This window comes from Artemia sp. Qi Xiang Cuo, unplaced genomic scaffold (assembly GCF_049724085.1).
Source record: "Artemia sp. Qi Xiang Cuo unplaced genomic scaffold, ASM4972408v1 HiC_scaffold_22, whole genome shotgun sequence".
In the NCBI taxonomy this organism is placed as follows: domain Eukaryota; kingdom Metazoa; phylum Arthropoda; class Branchiopoda; order Anostraca; family Artemiidae; genus Artemia; species Artemia sp. Qi Xiang Cuo.
Window position 1 is genome coordinate 3540604 of NW_028297431.1, and position 19557 is coordinate 3560160.

General features: G+C 36.0%; 1 protein-coding gene across 1 annotated transcript in view; it reads left to right on the forward strand.

The window, feature by feature from the left end:
• Window positions 1-19557, forward strand: part of LOC148939060 (putative RNA-binding protein 19) — an 89377-nt gene that overhangs the window by 57452 nt on the left and 12368 nt on the right. Inside the window, exons 4-6 of the mRNA XM_089107355.1 lie at window positions 9658-9845; window positions 12124-12382; window positions 16470-16616. Coding sequence (XP_088963481.1) covers window positions 9658-9845; window positions 12124-12382; window positions 16470-16616 — 594 coding nt within the window. The remainder of the gene's footprint in view (window positions 1-9657; window positions 9846-12123; window positions 12383-16469; window positions 16617-19557) is intronic.

Below are 19557 nucleotides of genomic sequence, written 5' to 3' on the forward strand. Positions count from 1 at the left end.
GAGTGGTTAGACTCTCCTAACGCAAACTTCGCTACACCGGAGGTGCAGAACATCTTTATGCTCTAGTTAGCGGATAGTGTTGAGACTTTGCAAATGCAGCAATCGCTACACACGAGGTGCAGCAAATCTATAGGAAGGTCTGGTGGTTGTTAGTGTTGATACAGCAATTGTACCCACCACTTCCCTAGAGATGTAGCAACTCCTTTGGCTGTGGTGGGGGTTAGTGGTGAGACTCACCTATCGCAGACTTCGCTTGACATGAGGGACAGCAAATCCTTAGGCTCTTGGGAGTAGCTAGTGTTGAGACTTTGCTACTGCAGCAAGCACTACCCATGAGGTGCATAACATCTATAGGCTTTTCTGGTGGGTGTTAGTGATGAGACTGCAAGTGCAACCACCACTACACTAGAGATGTAGCATATCCCTGGTCGTGGGGTGGGGGTTAGTGCTGAGGCTATACTATCTCAGACTTCTCGTGCCATGAGGTAAATAAAATGTTTTTTAGAGTGTGCTCAAAGTGTGTTTATTCAGTGCAAGTTAATAACGAGCTTATACTATGTATCCTACCCACGATCGTAAGGGCGGGAGTTGGGTGGTGTTGAGACTGAACGAGTAACTACCACTACACAAGAGAGGTAGCAAATCCTTTGGCTTGGGTGGGGGTTAGTGGTGAGACTCTCCTAGCTCAGTCATCGCTTCACATGAGGTGCAGAAAATGTTTAGTCTCTAGGTAGCAGCTAGTGGTGAGACTTTGCAAGTGCAGCAATCACTACACATGAGGTGCAGAAAATCTATCGGCTTGTCTGGGGGGTGTTGGTGATGAGTCTGCAAGTGCAACTACCACTACACTCGGGATGGGGCAAATCCTTGGGCTTTGGTGGGGGGTAGTGGTTAGACACAACTCGCGCAGAATTCGCTTCACATGAGGTGCAGCAAATATTTAGGCTCGTGTTAGAAGATAGTTTTGAGACTTTGCTCGTTCACCAATCGCTTCACACGAGGTTCAGAAAATCTATAGGCTGTTCTGGTGGTGGTTAGTGATGAGACTGCAAGTGTAACTACCACTACACACGAGATGTGGCTAATCCTTTGGCTTTGGTGGGGGTTAGTGGTAAGACTCTCCGAACGCAGCCATCGCTACACATGAGGTGCAGCAAATGCTTAGGCTCTTGGTAGCGGCTAGTGATGAGACTTTGCAAGTGCAGCAATCGCTACACACGAGGTGCAGCAAATCTTTCGGCTTTTCTGGTGGGTGTTAGTGATGAGACTGCAAGTGAAACTACCACTACACACGAGATGTAGCAAATCCTTTGGCTTGGGTGGGGGTTAGTGGTGAGACTCTCCGATAGCAGCCATCGCTAGACATGAGGTGCATAAAATCCTTAGGCTCTTGGTAGCGGCTAGTGCTGAGACTTTGCAAGTGCAGCAATCGCTACACACGAGGTGCAGCAAATCTTTTGGCTTATGGTGGCGGTTGTTGCCGAAACTGCAAGCGCAGCCATCGTTACACACGAGGTGCAGCAAATCGTTTGGCTTGGGGTGGGGGTTAGTGGTGAAACTCCGGAAGTGTAGCCACCGTGACTCTTGGTAGCTTATGGTTAAATATATATTCCTATGTACCACTTAAATTTCCGATGCCAGGTATGGCGAAGAACACCCGGTCCTCCTGCAAGAAAAAGAAGATATAAATTACTAGGAGGGTCCCATAAACCCTAGGTTATATGGCCTTGTATTTTTATATAAGGGGATACGGTACCCTAATTAGTGAACCTCAGTGTCGACTGACCGTCACAAAGATAAAGGGCTCCATTAGCGAATTCTCCCAGGGGACTAGCCATCATCGAGAGGTATTAAGAATTTGTGGTTCGCCCATGAAATTTGATTAAAAAGACGATGAAATTTGTGTCCTTTTTGTTGGAAAGATTGTCAATCAAAGCGAGTTGCATTACAGGGAACTTCCAAAGCTGTCAAATTGCTCAAATAATATTTTCTTTCAGTTGATATTTAGCGGTTTTTTTTGCGGGTATACTAGAACCACTTTAGAGACTGCCCTTTTCTGAACTTTAAAACGGAAATTCATTTCCGTTTAATCGTAAAAAATAAATTCACATTTTTTGATGATGTAAGTTTCATTAAACTGAACATCTCTATATCTGGTACAGAACGGGGGAATTTTTAATGGTTTTCAAACAATTTTTAGATCTTTTATCTAAGCCCTACAGGTTATAGCAAGACCGTCCAATACATTCTAAATAGTCTGGCCACAAAAACTGAAAAACTTTATTATAAACGAGATAGAGTGGTACTTTAGAGTACTGTATCCATGGGTGTAGGGAGGGGGAGGAAGGGGGGGGGTGCTGCCCCCCCCTCAAAGACCTTTAAATTTACATTAGATATGGCTGAAAAAGCAGATGGTTGGAAAAGCAGTTGATAAAAGGTAGACGGTTGAAAAAACTGGAAATAAACAGAAATTTATTCAAACAAATTTATTCAATTCAAACAAGAAGCAATCATCCATAATGTCTTGGAAAGATTTAGCTGTGATCCAAGAAGATTAATGCTGAAGCATATTGATGATTTATTATTTTTGGTGATTGTCCTCTTAATACATCTATGCCTGAACTATCGGCTGATAAACACTGATCTGATTTTGTAGCCAATTTTATTTAAGGAATATTAATCAATATAAACTGTGTACTTAAGAGGATATTAGGTGTCCACTTTCCTGACTGTTCTGTTACAAATGAGTGCTTATTTAATTTTGCCCTATTACCATGGATACAAATGCTAAATAGACACTGATCCAATCTTGTTGCCCATTTGACTGAAGGGATCTTAAACAAGGCAAACTCTGTTCTTAAGGTGATATTAGGTGTCCACTGTTCTGACCGTTCTGCTACAAATGAGATCGTGATCATTCATAGAATACCGTAAAGAAATTTTGCTGGAATTCTTGAGTGACTGATATTTTTTCTTATGCCCAACGAATGCCTCCTTTAACAACACTCGACAGGGGAACCTGTCCTTTTTAGTCCTAATTTAATCTCAGGGGTATCAGTGGAGACATTGATGCAAAAACCAGTCTCAATGTGTATGTGCATAGTATCACTTTTTGAAAACCCCAAACATGGACTTTATTCATTTAATGCTGAAACCGCGGGACGCGGCCAGTCTTTCTTAGTTCATATTAAAAGTTCCATCTTGAAAACCAATGAAATTCGCATTTTAGCACTGGTAGCAGTAGTTTCTTCTTTTTCACTAACAGTAGTTGGATATTTGCCCCCAACCATGGATTGCATTCCCGGCCGAAGGTATCAAATGAAGAGATCGGTACCTGCGCAACGCGCCACAGCATGCAAAGCTGTGTGGGTCAGTATGCAAAAAAGTTTTTAGTAGTTGGATACAAACTCTGAAGTGGTAATAGTGGATAGCAGAAGTAGTCATTCTTTAGCAACTGATTTTTTTTATTATTTTTTTTTATTATTATATATACGCAGAAAATGCCTCTCTTAGCAACTCACGATAGTGAAACCAATCCATTTTGGTCATAACCTGATCTCAGGGGCATTGACGCACTAACCAATCTGAAAGTGCATGTGCATAACCACCATTTTGAAAACACCAAGAACGGACTTGATAAAATTTAATACTGAAAGTGTTGGGTACGGCTAGTCAGTTCATTTATTAAGTTTGAATATATTCGTTTTTTTAAACTATTCTAACAATCTAAATGTTATATATTATAATCTAAAACTATATGTTATCTTTGGGTTGGGGCTAAATACCTACATTACCTTATGCATACTCACTAGAGCCCAATACATGGAAATCTAATCCATTTTGACAGCAATATCTATTATTACCTGCACTTTATTTAGACGTAAGGTGCTGCTTTAATATTTTTTTTAAATATGAAGTCTGCTAAAAATTTAATAGCTTTTTTAAAATTTTGTCCTAGCTTAGCTAGCGAGACCTCTGTGTTTCCATGAAAAAGCTTAATGTTGATGTAAAACTTGTATCGCTGGTGATTTAGTTGCTGAGGATGTGGTAGGGCTAGGGTACTCCCGTCTTCTGTGTGTATATACGAGAGCTTAATATAACGAAATCCCCAATTTTTCACCATTTTAAACCATAATTACATGTGTGTGTAGACTATTGATGTTTCTTTCATCTTTTTTCCAATTTCAACCATGCTTAACAATGCTTTTCTATGAAAAATGATATTTTCATAGAAAAGCTATGCCTTTTTTTTTACTCCCCACCTAAAAAAGTACCCCCTTCCCGAACAAATATCCTGGATACGGCCTTGCCTCAGTATATGCAATTTCCCGATTTTCACAGTTAATTCTTTAGTTATCAGTACAGTGTTTATGGTAAATTATTCAGCAATAAGTGTTTTTCTTGAACTCAAGCTAGGGCTGTATCCAGGAGAGGTACCCGGTTTGTCCCTCCCCCCAGTTTTTTTACTATAAAATACCAAAAACAGGTGCACAAATTTTGTTGTGTTTTGTAATTTTTTTACTTTTTTTTAATTTTTTTCTTTTCAGTGGTATAAATTAAATTTAAATACTCTGATCGAATTCAAAATTATTCCTTTTTATGGTGTTTGTCTCTTTTTTCCTTTTTTCTTATGTCAAAAGTATTCTGAGTGAATTCAAAATTGATTCATTTTCTGGTGTACGTCTCCTTTTTCCTTGATAAAAAAGGAGACAAATGCCTGGTCCCCATGTTATAGCTCCATACGATAAACCTCCTCTGCCAAAACTGGCGTATGTCCTTTTTTTCGTAACGGTACAAGATAGGACAATTCTGACTGCACCATTCGATTCCTCTTTCTGAGTGTACCCAAGACACATACATAACTCATTTTCGACTAAAATGGCATATTTCGCACTTTTAATTATCACAGCTGAAATGATAATGCGGTATGAAAAGGAACAAAACTCCCAAATAAAAATTTCCATCATTTTCTATTCTATTGTGTGTTTTGTTTTTGTGCATAGATGGAAATACAAACTTTTTTATGGAAATAATGGTAAAACCAAGAATGGCAAATATGGAAATATAATCTAACTCCCTCTAGTCGGATTTCATCTTTGCAATTTTCCTCTTCTTGCTAATAATTTTTTCTTCTGCATTAGCGCCTCGAACATGATCCGTTGGAACTTTTCATATGATTCCAGCATCTTTTACTTATTCTGACAGAACGGTTTTTCTCGAAATTTAAAGGCGAAATATATTATTGGGGCTATATCTGAGCCCCTCAGGGGTGGGTACTACACCGTAAGAACAGCAACCATACTATTTAGAAATACTATAAAGTAAGGAATCCAATGGTACTACCTTTATTTGTATTTTATGTTTCAGAAAATTCATGGAGAGTATATAATTTTGCCTATATATTTAATCATAAGGGAGGGATGAGGGTGGGTTGGGAGGGGCTGAAGTAGATTGAGGGGCTGAAGTAGATTGAGGGGCTGAAGTAGATTGAGGAGCTGAAGTAGGGAGGGGCTGAAGTAGATTGAACTGTTTTATAAATGATATAATGAGCTTCTTCTTTAGATTCTTGTAGTTTCCAGAATTTTATACTGTTTTCATCTGGAGAGGCCAACCACTAAACTGAAACCAAACGATTTTAATATTCAATTTCATAAAAACGCACTACTTTAAACCAATACCTTTGTCATGATTTTAAGTCATGATTTTGTTCAGGGGGTTACAAAAAACTAAGAAACACATAAAAAAAAAATTGTATCTCAGCGTCTGTCCATCAGGTCAGTGTTGATCATTTGCCCATTTTTTTTTTTTTTTTTTTTTTTTTTTTTTTTTTTTTTAGCAATGCTTCTGGAAAGACTGAGCTCGTATATATGTCATTGTGACCAAAATTATCTTGTTTCTCTCATACTTTTATTTCTCTTGTTTCTCTTATTTTATTTATCGCTTATATTTGTTTATCTATCTATCTCTTATCTTCATTTATCTTTTTTCCTTATCTCTTATTTTTGTTTATTTCTCTCATTTCTCTCATACTGTTAAGAGTCAGCTGTTAGATACTTTGTTTTACTTATCATACAAGCATCCTTTTGATTCAAGTTTGGAACTTTAACGTCGTTTTTTTTTAATCTAGTATTGTGCTTTTATTTTGCAACAACCTTATTTTTTTTCATTATTTTTTTTATGACAGATCTTTGTCCAGTACTGCTCCTCTTTATTTTCTTCAAGCTTTCAGTATTGTTTATATTCATATTCTCTATCTATATTCTCTATATTCAAGTTTTCTGTTTCTCTATAGTATTTCTTTTCTCATAATTATTATTTCCTTTCTATTTTTTTTTCTCTATATTCTTTACATTATTACTACTTTAACTTAATGTTGCCAAGCCACCCGACGCCAATACAGCTACGCATGGTCTTTCTTCATCCCAATCTATTCAAAACCTCCCTCTTTACAAGCCGCCGAGGAGTTCCCCTTTCCCTTAAATCTTTCCTTACGACATCCTCACAACCCTTTTGGACACAATCTGATTTTCGTTTGACCCTAGACGGTTGGCCGATAAGGACAATCTTTGGCAGTCTGTCCTCCTTTATCCGCAGAACATGACCTAGCCATCTCATCATTTTTCTCATTATAGAATGGGATTGAACCACATTTTTCGTACAGCTTACTGTTTGAGATACGGTCAGTCAGTTGCGTACCAAAAACGATCCGTATGCAATTTCTCTTGAAAATATCTAGCAAATCCTTCTCTGCTTTTTGGAGTGTCCACAGTTCAGAAGCATGCTTGAACCATAATTTTTTATTTTCATATCTATATTCTCTGTAATCAAGCTTTCTATTTCTCTGTATTATTTCTTGTCTCTTTAATATTATTTTTTTCTATTTCTTTATTCTCTATATTCTTTATATTCACGTCTATATTCTCTATAAAAACTTTCTATATAACTTCCTATATTCTTCCTATATTCCTATATTCTATATAACTTCCTATATTCTTCCTATATTCTTCCTATATTCTTCCTATATTCCTATATTCTATATAACTTCCTATATTCTTCCTATTTTCCTATATTCTATATAACTTCCTATATTCTTCCTATATTCTTCCTATATTCCTATATTCTATATAACTTCCTATATTCTTCCTATATTCCTATATTCTATATAACTTCCTATATTCTTCCTATATTCCTATATTCTATATAATTTCCTATATTCTTCCTATATTCTTCCTATATTCCTATATTCTATATAACTTCCTATATTCTTCCTATATTCTTCCTATATTCCTATATTCTATATAACTTCTTATATTCTTCCTATATTCTTCCTATATTCCTATATTCTATATAACTTCCTATATTCTTCCTATATTCTTCATATATTCATATATTCTATATAACTTCCTATATTCTTCATATTTTCTTATATTCTATATAACTTCCTATATTCTTCCTATATTCTTCCTATATTCCTATATTCTATATAACTTCCTATATTCTTCCTATATTCCTATATTCTGTATAATTTCCTATATTCTTCCTATATTCTTCCTATATTCCTATATTCTATATAACTTCTTATATTCTTCCTATATTCTTCCTATTTTCCTATATTCTATATAACTTCCTATATTCTTCCTATATTCTTCCTATATTCTTCCTATATTCCTATATTCTATATAACTTCATATATTCTTTTGTATGCGTTTTAATGTGATGGTAGTTAAAAACAGCGTTCTGCTATAGGTCTATCTGTGACCCCGTTTTCTACTTTTTTTTTCTCCCAAAACGTTAGCATCCTGCCGAAGGAAGTTTCACAGGATTTTTGCACCCTTGTGAGCTCCAAATCAGGGTTTTCATACCAAGGACGTATCCAGGATTTTTGTTCTTTGGTGTGTTTTTTTTTTTTTTACCTCCTTTGGTGATTGTGTATTGGACACTTTACTAGTGTCCCATATGCACTAGATGAGTTCCATTTTAAGATCCATGCATGAAAATTGGCTTTCTTCCCAAGAGAATCCTTTGGCGATTTCGTATGAGACACTTTACTCTTCTTAAGCATACCAAGAGGCGTACCACTATTTTGGGATGCGGAAACGTTTTTTGAAGTTCCTGGCTGGATAAGATTCACTTTAAGATCCATGCATGGAAATTGGCGTTCATCCCCCAGAGAATCTGACCTCCTTTGATGATTGTGTAGGGGTGACTTTACTAGTATCCCATGCACACTAGACAAGTTCCATTTTATGATCCATGCATAAAAATTGGAGTTCATCCCACGAGAATTTTACCTCCTTTGGTGATTGTGTATGGGACACTTTACTAGTGTCCCATTCCATTTTATGATCCATGCATGAAAATTGGCGCACGTCCCAAGATAATCTTACCTCCTTTGGTGATTATGTATGGGACATTTTACTAGTATCCCATACACACTAGATAAGTTCCATTTTAAGATCCATGCATGAAAATTGGCGTTCATCCCAAGAGAATCATACCTCCTTTGGCGATTGTGTATGAGACTCTTTACTCCTCTTAAGCATATAAAGAGGCATACCACTATTTGAGGATGTAGAACTTGTGTCCCATACACAGTAGATACGTTCCATTTTAAGATCCATACATGACAATTGACGTTCATCCCAAAAGAATCATACCTCCTTTGGTGATTGTGTATTGGACACTTTACTAGTGTCCCATATGCACTAGATAAGCTCCACTTTAATATCCATGCACGAAAATTGGCGTTCACTCCAAGTGAATCTTACCTCCTTTTGTGATTGTGTATAGTACACTTTACTTGTGTCCCATACACACTAGATAAGATCCATTTTAAGATTCATGCATGAAAACTGGCGTTTATCCCAAGAGAATATTACCTCCTTTGGTGATTGCGTATGGGACACTTTACTAGGGTCCCATAAACACTAGATAAGTTCCATTTTAAAATCCTTGCATGAAAATTGACGTTCATCCCAAAGGAGACACTAGTAAAGTTTATGGGACACTAGAAAATTGACGTTCATCCCAAAGGAGACACTAGTAAAGTTTATGGGACACTAGTAAAGTGTCTCATACTCAATCACCTAAGGAGGTGAGACTCTCTGGGGATTAACGCCAATTTCCATGCGTGGATCTTCGAGTGAAGCTTATCCAGCCAGGAACTTAAAAAATATTTCCACATCCCCAAATAGTGGTACGCCCCTTTGTATGCTTAAGAAGAGTAAAGTTTCTCATACACAGTCACCAAAGGAGGTAAGATTCTCTGGGGATGAACGCCAATTTCTATGCATGGGTCTTCAAGTCAAGCTTATCCAGCCAGGAACTTCAAAAAACGTTACCTCATCCCCAAGTAGTGGTACTCCTCTTGGTATGCTTAAGAAGAGTAAAGTGTCCCATACAAACTCACCAAAGGAGGTCAGTTTCTCTGGGGATTAAAGCCAGTTTCCATGCGTGGATCTTCAATTGAAGCTTATCCAGCTAGGAACTTCAAAAAACGTATCCGCATCCCCAAATAGTGGAACACCTCTTGGTATGCTTAAGAAGAGTAAAGTGTCTCATACGAAATCGCAAAAGGGTTCTCTTGGGAAGAAAGCCAATTTTCATGCATGGATCTTAAAATGGAACTTGTCTACTGTGTATGGGACACTATTAAAGTGTCCCCTAGACAATCACCAAAGGAGGTAAGATTCTCTTGGGATGAACGCCAATTTCCATGCGTGGGTCTTCAAGTCAAGCTTGTCCAGCCAGGAACTTCAAAAAACGTATCCGCATCCCCAAGTAGTGGTACGCCTCTTGGTATGCTTAAGAAGAGTAAAGTGTCCCATACACAATCACCAAAGGAGGTAAGTTTCTCTGGGGATTAAAGCCAGTTTCCATGCGTGGATCTTCAATTGAAGCTTATCCAGCCAGGAACTTCAAAAAACGTTTCCGCATCCCCAAATAGTGGCACACCTCTTGGTATGCTTAAGAAGAGTAAAGTGTCTCATACGAAATCGCAAAAGGATTCTCTTGGGAAGAAAGCCAATTTTCATGCATGGATCTTAAAATGGAACTTGTCTACTGTGTATGGGACACTATTAAAGTGACCCCTATACCATCACCAAAGGAGGTAAGATTCTCTTGGGATGAACGCCAATTTCCATGCATGGGTCTTCAAGTGAAGCTTTTCCAGCCAGGAACTTCAAAAAACGTTTCCGCATCCCCAAGTAGTGGTACGCCTCTTGGTATGCTTAAGAAGAGTAAAGTGTCCCATACACAATCACCACAGGAGGTAAGATTCTCTGGGGATTAAAGCCAGTTTCCATGCGTGGATCTTCAATTGAAGCTTATCCAGCCAGGAACTTCAAAAAACGTTTCCGCATCCCGAAATAGTGGTACGCCTCTTGGTATGCTTAAGAAGAGTAAAGCGTCCCATACATAGTCACCAAAGGAGGTGAGACACACTGGGGATAAACGCCAATTTCCATGCGTGGATCTTCAAGTGAAGCTTATCCAGCCAGAAACTTCAAAAAACGTATCCGCATCCCCAAATAGTGGCACACCTCTTGGTATGCTTAAGAAGAGTAAAGTGTCTCATACGAAATCGCAAAAGGGTTCTCTTGGGAAGAAAGCCAATGTTCATGCTTGGATCTTAAAATGGAACTTGTCTACTGTTTATGGTACACTATTAAAGTGTCCCATAGACAATCACCACAGGAGGTAAGATTCTCTTGGGATGAACGCCAATTTCCATGCATGGGTCTTCAAGTCATGCTTGTCCAGCCAGGAACTTCAAAAAACGTTTCCGCATCCCCAAGTAGTGGTACGCCTCTTGGTATGCTTAAGAAGAGTAAAGTGTCCCATACACAATCACCAAAGGAGGTAAAATTCTCTGGGGAATGAGGTTAACCATGAACAACTTGAAAAGAGAAGTGAAAAAGAAGCTGCAAGTTGAGGCTCCTGCAAAATAAAACATATTTGGACAGTGAATTTAAGTAAAGCAGTAAATCAAGAATGGTAAAAGCGTATTATCTGAAGGCCGAAGTGTAGATAAATGGCTCAAATCAAGAAAATGGCCGGTATTGAAGAGTAAGCGGAAATTTCTACGAAGAAAAATTTAAGTATTTATTTTAAAATATTTGAGTTTATGCATAATTCTTTCTGTTTGCCTTTTACAAAATATAAATGAATCTGACAATTTTTTCTTGTTTATTATAACCCTGTTTTTTTTTTTTGTTTTTTTTTTTTTAATTGGGTGGTCACATATCGAAAAGAGAATGATGAAGAATGCGCGATTACTTATGCTTAAGTTAATTTATGACGGACAACTATTCTGTTATTTACGGAGCTTAAACGTTGTGCTGGTCTAAATTTTTGTGGAAAATTCAAGGAAATTTCTATTATACGTCTCAAAGAAGGCTTTTATAACTCTGAAATAATTCAAATGTATTTTGTTCTGAAAATTCTGGTGTCCTGGTGCCTTTCTGGAATTAGTGGTAGGGGTATCTGAACACATAAAATCCATGCTCTTTATGTTTTTATCTTGTTTTTATAAAAATAATAATGCAATTCGGTTCATCTTTTAATAGCCATGATTTGAACTCTTTATAGATAATTCTAATAAACAAAGCTACCCGAATCTATTTTTTGCAATCAAATGTTTAAGAATACAAGCTTATACAAAGCAGGAATATAATCAAATCGTTAATCTAGCACTATCGCTTATCACGACTTTGTTTCATATTCATCATATAGAATAATATAATTGATTCACTTTCAATATTGACTAACAATGGAACATTTCAAACTGATTGCTCTAACAGAAGAATTATCCAGCAATTATTTGCATAGAACAAACCTATCTCTTGTTTTATGTTTGTCGGGTGTTAGCTACATAATGTTTGTTGGGTTGAAGACAGTCCCTGAAAATTTTGGAAGCAAATAATTAACCCTACGACAAATCTCTGCTGTTTATGACAATTTACTGAATCGAGAAAAATAAGGATTTGAAATGGAAATCTGTGTTGCTAAATATAAGTGTTTAACTTTCTAGGTCCTAGACCCGAGTGGGCAACATAGTATTGCTGTGCGGTTGGCTCTTGGTGAAACATAATGTTGCTAAATATGTGTTTAACTTTCTAGGTCTTAGACCCGAGTGGGCAACACAGTCTTGCTGTGCGGTTGGCTCTTGGTGAAACACAAGTTGTTAATGAGATACGACAATTTTTGGAGGAATATGGAGTGGTCTTAGACGCCTTTAATCGGCCAGCTACAGAAAGATCTAAATGTATAATGCTTGCTAAGAATTTACCATTTGGTACTACTGAAGGTGAATTGAGAGAGATATTCAACAAATACGGCGAATTGGGACGGTTGCTTTTACCACCATATGGTGTAACTGGTAATTTTTCTTTTATTTCCAATTTTCGTTTTTGTGTGTCTGTTTAATTTTATCTCGTTCACTTTTTTTTAATTACAACGAATATATAGAATACCTATTTTGAAAAAAAGAAGTTTAATCAAAGAGCTGGAACTCATTGCTCTCTGTGCATTAAACTGGCGTTTACCTTTTTTGGGGTTATTTTAGGCTATCTTGTCAGTATGCACATTTGTTAATAGTGAGTAGGCTTCTTGAACTTTTAGTGACAAATAAAGGTATTAGGATGTTTACAGTACCAAGGAAAGGGAAAATGAATGGAATTGTTTGAATTGATTAAAAGGCGACTTATGCAACTATGTAGGTCTTAATAAATTAAGAAAATGGTAAGTTTAATGTTTAATAAAAAAAAAACAGCTATTATTCGGTTTTTGCTAGTAGTAGGTGCTAAATTTAAAAAAAAAAAAAAATGTGGGTAAAAAATCAGCAAAAAATAAGTCAAAGGCGTATCGCACCAAAATATTAAAAAGATGTAGCTCTTCTTTGAAGGTGTGGTTGTCTTAAATGTGGTTCTCGCTTAAGTTTTCATAATTTTGAAACAACCAAAGAAATATCTTCAGTTGACGTGGATTTCAGGAACGAATAGACCTAATGTGGGTCTAGGGGCAAGATTTCTTTTTTTATGATCTTTTCACTTAAAGATGAAATAAGTATCTAAGGAACACAAACAAAAATAATTTACTCTTGTCCTAAACATCCTAAAAATCTCTAAAAAACGCCTAAAAATATCGTAGGAGGACTTTGCTTCTATTTAAAGATATAACGTTAAAATGTGACCAAAAAGAATTCAAATGAACTAGATTTGGTGATTTGAAACGTTCATTTCAAGATTTGCGAGACATTTTTGGCAAAAAATGTGGGTATCCGACAACAAGATGACGTTAAAACTTGTATAAGCCTCGAGTTAGGGCTGTTGAGAAGAAAACATGTTAAGAAACCAATTTCTTACTTCGTAATCAGCGAAAAAATGTAGTTAACACATTTTGAAGGTTCTTCCACTGTACTTTTTTACCCCCCCCCCCTTATGTGAAAATAAATAACCCCAGTTACATATTTCACATGCATTTTGCCATCCGCCATTCTCTTTTCAATTCGTTTACCCGTAAATTTAATCAACACTGAGGAAATCAAGAAACAGAAAACATGGGAGGTATCTAATTTGGGCTGTATATTTACAGATTAGAAGGGGATGGGGGTAAGGTATAGTGGAAGCGTCTTCAAAATGTGTTAACTACAATTACTCTGCATATTATGAAGTAAGGATTGTTTTCTTAACATGTTTCTTTCCCAATAGCCTAATTCTAGGCTTATACCCCAAAACCGAATCGGAATATCACTAATTAATAAAAGAAAGTATATATTGTGCTTTATTAGCAGTTAAATAGATTTCTGGTAGGTCTATTTTATACACTGCTTTTATTTGCAGATGGGTATTCACATAATAAGAGCGGGGGTGGGGGAGGACAGTCATATTAGAAGAAATATTGCTACTGCTAGTAGGGCCTTGAAGTCGGTTATAAGTTATGCTGACTCCAGACATTTTCAATATACCGACTCTAACTCTGACTTCAGAAACTTTAAACATAATTACTTCGACTCCGAGCTGTAATACTTCTCTTTCGTAAAGGCCTCTTTTCTTCCCTTTTCGTAAAAAGTACTTTAGTTTTATCAAATTCTTTTCTAAATATAATTTTAATAACCCTGTTAATAGCTGTTATTTATCTTATAGATTATATATTAATATAAAAGCATAAATTTATACGTTTGTAAAATTTATGCCTTTATGTGTTTCCATAACTCCGACTCCAAAGGGTTTTACATTGCTTTTGTTACTCCGGCTCCATTCAGCAAAAACTTACTAAAAATCCTACTCAACGACTCCGACTCTGATGCCCTGACTGCTAACACTAACAACTCATTGCAGTGCCGAACCACTTCGGCACTGCAATGAACCACTTCATGATCCAATGCACCACGTGTGCAGTGAACCACTTGAGCTGCACACGCCCCTTCACCCTAACTGTTAAGTGTTTCACATTTACAACCTCCTTTGAAATCCTACCTGCTTTGAATGTTTCTTTATATCTTCCTACCTCTTTTTAGGACCCCCTAAAGCTGGCCCTAGCTGGATTATGTTTGCAGCCCTGTCTGCAACTTAGTAAAGAACGAACCACCGTCCATAGCAACTAGAAGTTTAAGAAGATGTTTAAAACTGTTAAGTGAGGGAGAATCGTCATTTGAACTGAGTCAGGAATGGTACCTGTTATTTCGGCTAATCTTAACAAAAATTTATTCCGAAAATAATTTTTTGAGGAATCTCGAAAAAGAGCCTGATATCCCTCGAAAAAGGTGTCGGATCGAAATGAAAACTCCCCCATTGGAATCACAATGGTCTAAAACTCCATATATGAGATCTACAATCCCCCATCCTGGACAACAGAGAAAATGACTTTTTCACATAGGAAAATCTAATGTGTCCTTTTTTTTGTCCAAGGGTGATCATGCTGAACTAGTGGTTGTAAAGTCTTGGGAGAGGGCTCTTTGGAAAGAAAATTGCCATATCCAGTAATTTTGTTGTGTAACAAAAGATAATGTCAAAATAAAATGCAATTCTGACAAAAACTGCGTCTTCATATACAAGATGGTTCAACAGGCGTATCTTTTGAAAAGTTACTTCTTTTGGTTATGACATCACATTTAAGCAATCCGGTTACCTCATTGTCTGAAATCTCGTCATAAACTGGTTTTCAGAGTGTTCCTTGTATTAGAAATTACAAAAAAAGAAAGAAAAAAGAATGAATGACTTGTGTCCAAGGCAAAAATAATTAAAGTAGGCTATGCTTTCTCATAAGAAGTTCCAAATGCTTTGCAGCATTGCGACAGAAAAATTGCAATAAAAACACGAATCTCTTAAATTATATTAATTACATATATAAAATTCTTTTAATGTCCTTCAGTTTTGTAAAATTTCTATATATTTCATATAGGGGCACCATTCCATAAACAATTGATTTTTATCTGTAACTCCTTAAAGATACGTAGGTTAGTATACCCCTTGGACTTTTTTTGTGACAAAATTGTAGATTTTTTTTATGGGAAATTTAAGAGAGGTTTGAAGTAAAAATTGCTGTCCTATTTTCACAAAACTAATGTTGACTTCTTAAGTTTCTCCACCAAAGTTAAACAAATATCTTTACTGTAAAGTTTTTTTTTGTGTGTAAAAAAAGAAAACAAACAAAAATTAATTAAAAAAATAAGTTTTTCTGATAGAAGTTATAATTGAAGCTGAAACACAAAACGAATAAAAATTATTACTTCGCAGTTTATGCAAAATATATCTGCAAAGCTGGTTGAAATAAACTGACTCGTGAGATTTCTCTGTATTTGTAGAATTATGTAAAACTAGTGCTTTACTGAAAATTTAGCATGTCCGAGTTACTTGGATCTTAGGTTTGAGAATTACATGTTGCCATCTTTATTCCGACTACAATACTCCCTCCATGTCTCCGGCACAGGTGAGCATCCAATAACTCTTGAAATCAAAAATGTCACTGGTTTATTAGGTTTATTAGATTATCAATGCTTTCCGTGCGAAAATTAGGTTTTCCTTTTTGTTCAAGATGTAAGACTGTAATTCTTCTATAGGATTTTTGGCTCCGGCGATTCCAATAGTGGAATTTTTTGTTCTGATCGGACACCATTTTCGATGAGTTTCAAGCCATTATTTTTTTGATTCCCGTGAATTTGGTTTTCGTAATAAACTTCTACCATTCAGATTAGCTGAAATAACAGTCGCCCCTCTTGAATCAGCTTCAAATGGCAATTCTTCTTCATTTCATAGTTTTTTTCGGTTACTATGGGATAAAGTTCACTTCTATTAGGTTGTATCTGACGTTGCAACCATGGTGCTTCTTTAGAAAATTCAAAAATGGCAGTAAATATGGAAAGCGAATGTATTTTGCCGCAAGTGTAATACATTTTGTCCACCTAAATTTTCGTGAATTACGCTACTGAAGGTTCTATTATCTTACATTGACACTTTCTTTTCTAGCAATTATTGAATATTTGAATCAGACGGAAGCTAAACTTGCCTTTAGGAAATTGGCCTACACGAGGTTTAAAAATACACCATTGTATTTGGAATGGGCCCCCGTTGATGTTCTTAAAGAAATCAAAACAGAGGAGAAACCTGTCCAAGGTAAGTTTGCTATTAACAGTTTAGTGCTGTACAAGGAGAAGAGAATCTTGACCGATTCGATTTCTATGATTCGCTGCCCTCTTAACAAATAATAAATATAAACGAAAGCGCAATCAAATTATGAAGTGAACTAATCGGGATTAAATAAACGTATATTTGACGCAAAAATAAGGGAGAGAACTAACTGGGAGCGAGTAAATGTTTATTTGACGCAAAAACGTAAGGAAGTGATATAACCGGGATTATATAAACGTTTATTTGACGCAAACAAATTAGAAAGTGAATTAACTAGGATTAAATAAGCGTTTATTTGACGCAAAAATTAGGAAGGGAACTAGCTGGGATTTAATAAACGTTTATTTAACGCAAAAAAAACTAGGAAGTGAACTAACGGGGATTAAATAAACGTTTATTTGAAGCGAACAAATTAGAAAGTGAACTAACTAGTAAAAAATATACGTTTATTTGACGCAAAAATTAGGAAGTGAACTAACTGGGATTAAATAAACGTTTATTTGACACAAACAACTTTGGAAAAAAAATTAATTAAACGTTTATTTGAAGCAAAAATTAGGAATGAACTAACTGGGATTTAATAAACATTTATTTGACGCAAAAAAAGGAAATGAACTAACTGGGATTAAATAAACGTTTATTTTACGCAAGAACATTAGAATGTTAGCTAACTAGGATTAAATAAACACATATTTGACGCAAATGCAAACAAAGTAGGAAATGAACTAGCTGGGGTTAAATAAATGCCTATTTTACATAAACAAATTTGACGCAAACAAATAAGGAAGGGAAGTAACTGGGATTAAATAAATGTTTATTTGACGCAAACAAACTAGGAAGTGAACTAACAACTGGGATTAAAGAAATGTTTATTCGACGCAAACAAATTTGGAAAACTAATATTAAATAAAGGTACATTTGACGTAAAAAATTAGGAAGTGAAATAACTGGGATTTAATAAACGTTTATTCGACGTAAACAAATCAGAAAGTGAACTAACTGGGATTAAATAAACATATATTTGACGCAAAAAAAAAAAAAATAGGAAGTGAACTAATTGGGATTAAATTAACGTTTATTTGACGCAAAAAATAGGAAGCGAACTAACTGAGATTAAATAAACGTTTAGTTGACGCAAATAAATTAGAAATTGAACTAACTGGGATTAAAAAAAACGTCTATTTAACGCAAACAAATTAGGAAGTAAAGTAATTGGAATTAAATAAACGGTTATTTGACGCAAATAAATTAGGAAGTGAATTAACCAGAATTGAATAAACGCATTTTTGACGTCAGAATTTCTTTCGTGTTCAACCCACGTTTCAAAATATTTTTTAACTAGCAGCCGAGCCTGTCGAACAAACTGATAGCTTCATGAGAAGCACTCGCTTGGTAGGATTGCTTCAGGTATCTGTTGTATCTAGTCACACGATTGTTTTTAGAGCAAATAGTTTACGGACGTTACTGAATTATATAGGCAGATAATTATAGAGTTGCGATTTAATATGGTTAATAATATAACTATTACTTTTGGGATAATTGCGAATTATTAAATATATTATTTAATTGTTCAGAATTTGGATATCATTTTTAAAAAATGCTCTGATGGCTGGGGCCTTATCCAAACCTAGATTTTATCCATTTTCTGAATTTTGAATTTTAGAGTTCCTTTGTGTGATTCTCAAGCGAGCGTAATTAAACCCTAGACTATGGAAATCCTTTATAAAGATATTTCAATTTATTACGCTCCTTCTGTATTAGGAAAAATAAGACATTTTTTTACACATAACTGCGTTTTAAGTATTGATTATTGTATTTTGTTGTAAAACCCCCTCCTCTCCCTAAACCCTTCCTCCTAGTAACTACCAGTTTTCTCTATTGGATATCCCTCCTCCTCCTGCTGACTGCCTCTGTGGTTGCGACTAATGACGAAAGCCCCACTAGAGGTGTCTGGCATGGTACCTGCTCACCCGCACTGTTTCATTACCGTCCTATATGCCGCTGGTGCGCCTTTTTTTAGTATTCTTAGTGAAACCCTAAGTTTTTACCAAAGTATAATCACCTACGGAACAAGTACTGACAAAACTCTCCAAAAGTGACCCCGCGTACCTCAGCGCCTCTAGACGCAAAGTGCTGTACTGCTTAATCGCTCCGAGCCAAAATACCGAGTGACCGGGATGAATTGTGTAACTACGGGTTTTATTTGCCAGGTTCGCGTAGGTATACAAAGGGTCACTTTTTTGTGTGGAGAGGATAGGTTTTGTCAGTACTTGTTCCGTAGGTGATTATACTTTGGTTGAACCAAGTATATTGAAACCTCTTAATCAAAAGTTATCAAAATGGCCAAGCTTACAAAAGATGAATTGAACGCAGTCCTATGAAGTACGTCGTAGTTTTGAACGTCGATTGTTTCTACCTCTGTTCTACCATACTCTGTTCCACCTCTGTACGTCGTAGTTTTGAACGTTGATTGTTTCTTTACTATTTTATTTGCCCCCCTTTACATTTTTAAGCAAAGAGTTTTATGGTATGGTAAAACACGCCTTGGCTCAAAACATGTACGGTAACCCATACCTCTACATTTTGTTTTAAAAAACCTCCATCAGTGCCCCCGGTAAAGGTCTCTAGCAAAGTTTCAGAGAGGCAGTTGAAATTAAGAAATATACACTAAAAATTAGCCCTTAATAGAGATACTGGAGTAACTTATCCGAGCCCCATTTATAATCAACTTTTTAGTTCTGATTTTTCTTTTTTACATTATAACATTTCGCAACCTGATAAAATGTCAGATGGTACCAGACGTGGTAAGTGATTTGATTTTCAAAAGTATTAAATAAAATGAAATCAGATGTAGCACCTTAACTTGGCATTAAATATCTGTTTTTTTATTAAGTTACCCTTTCGCCGTTATATGGAAAGGGCCACT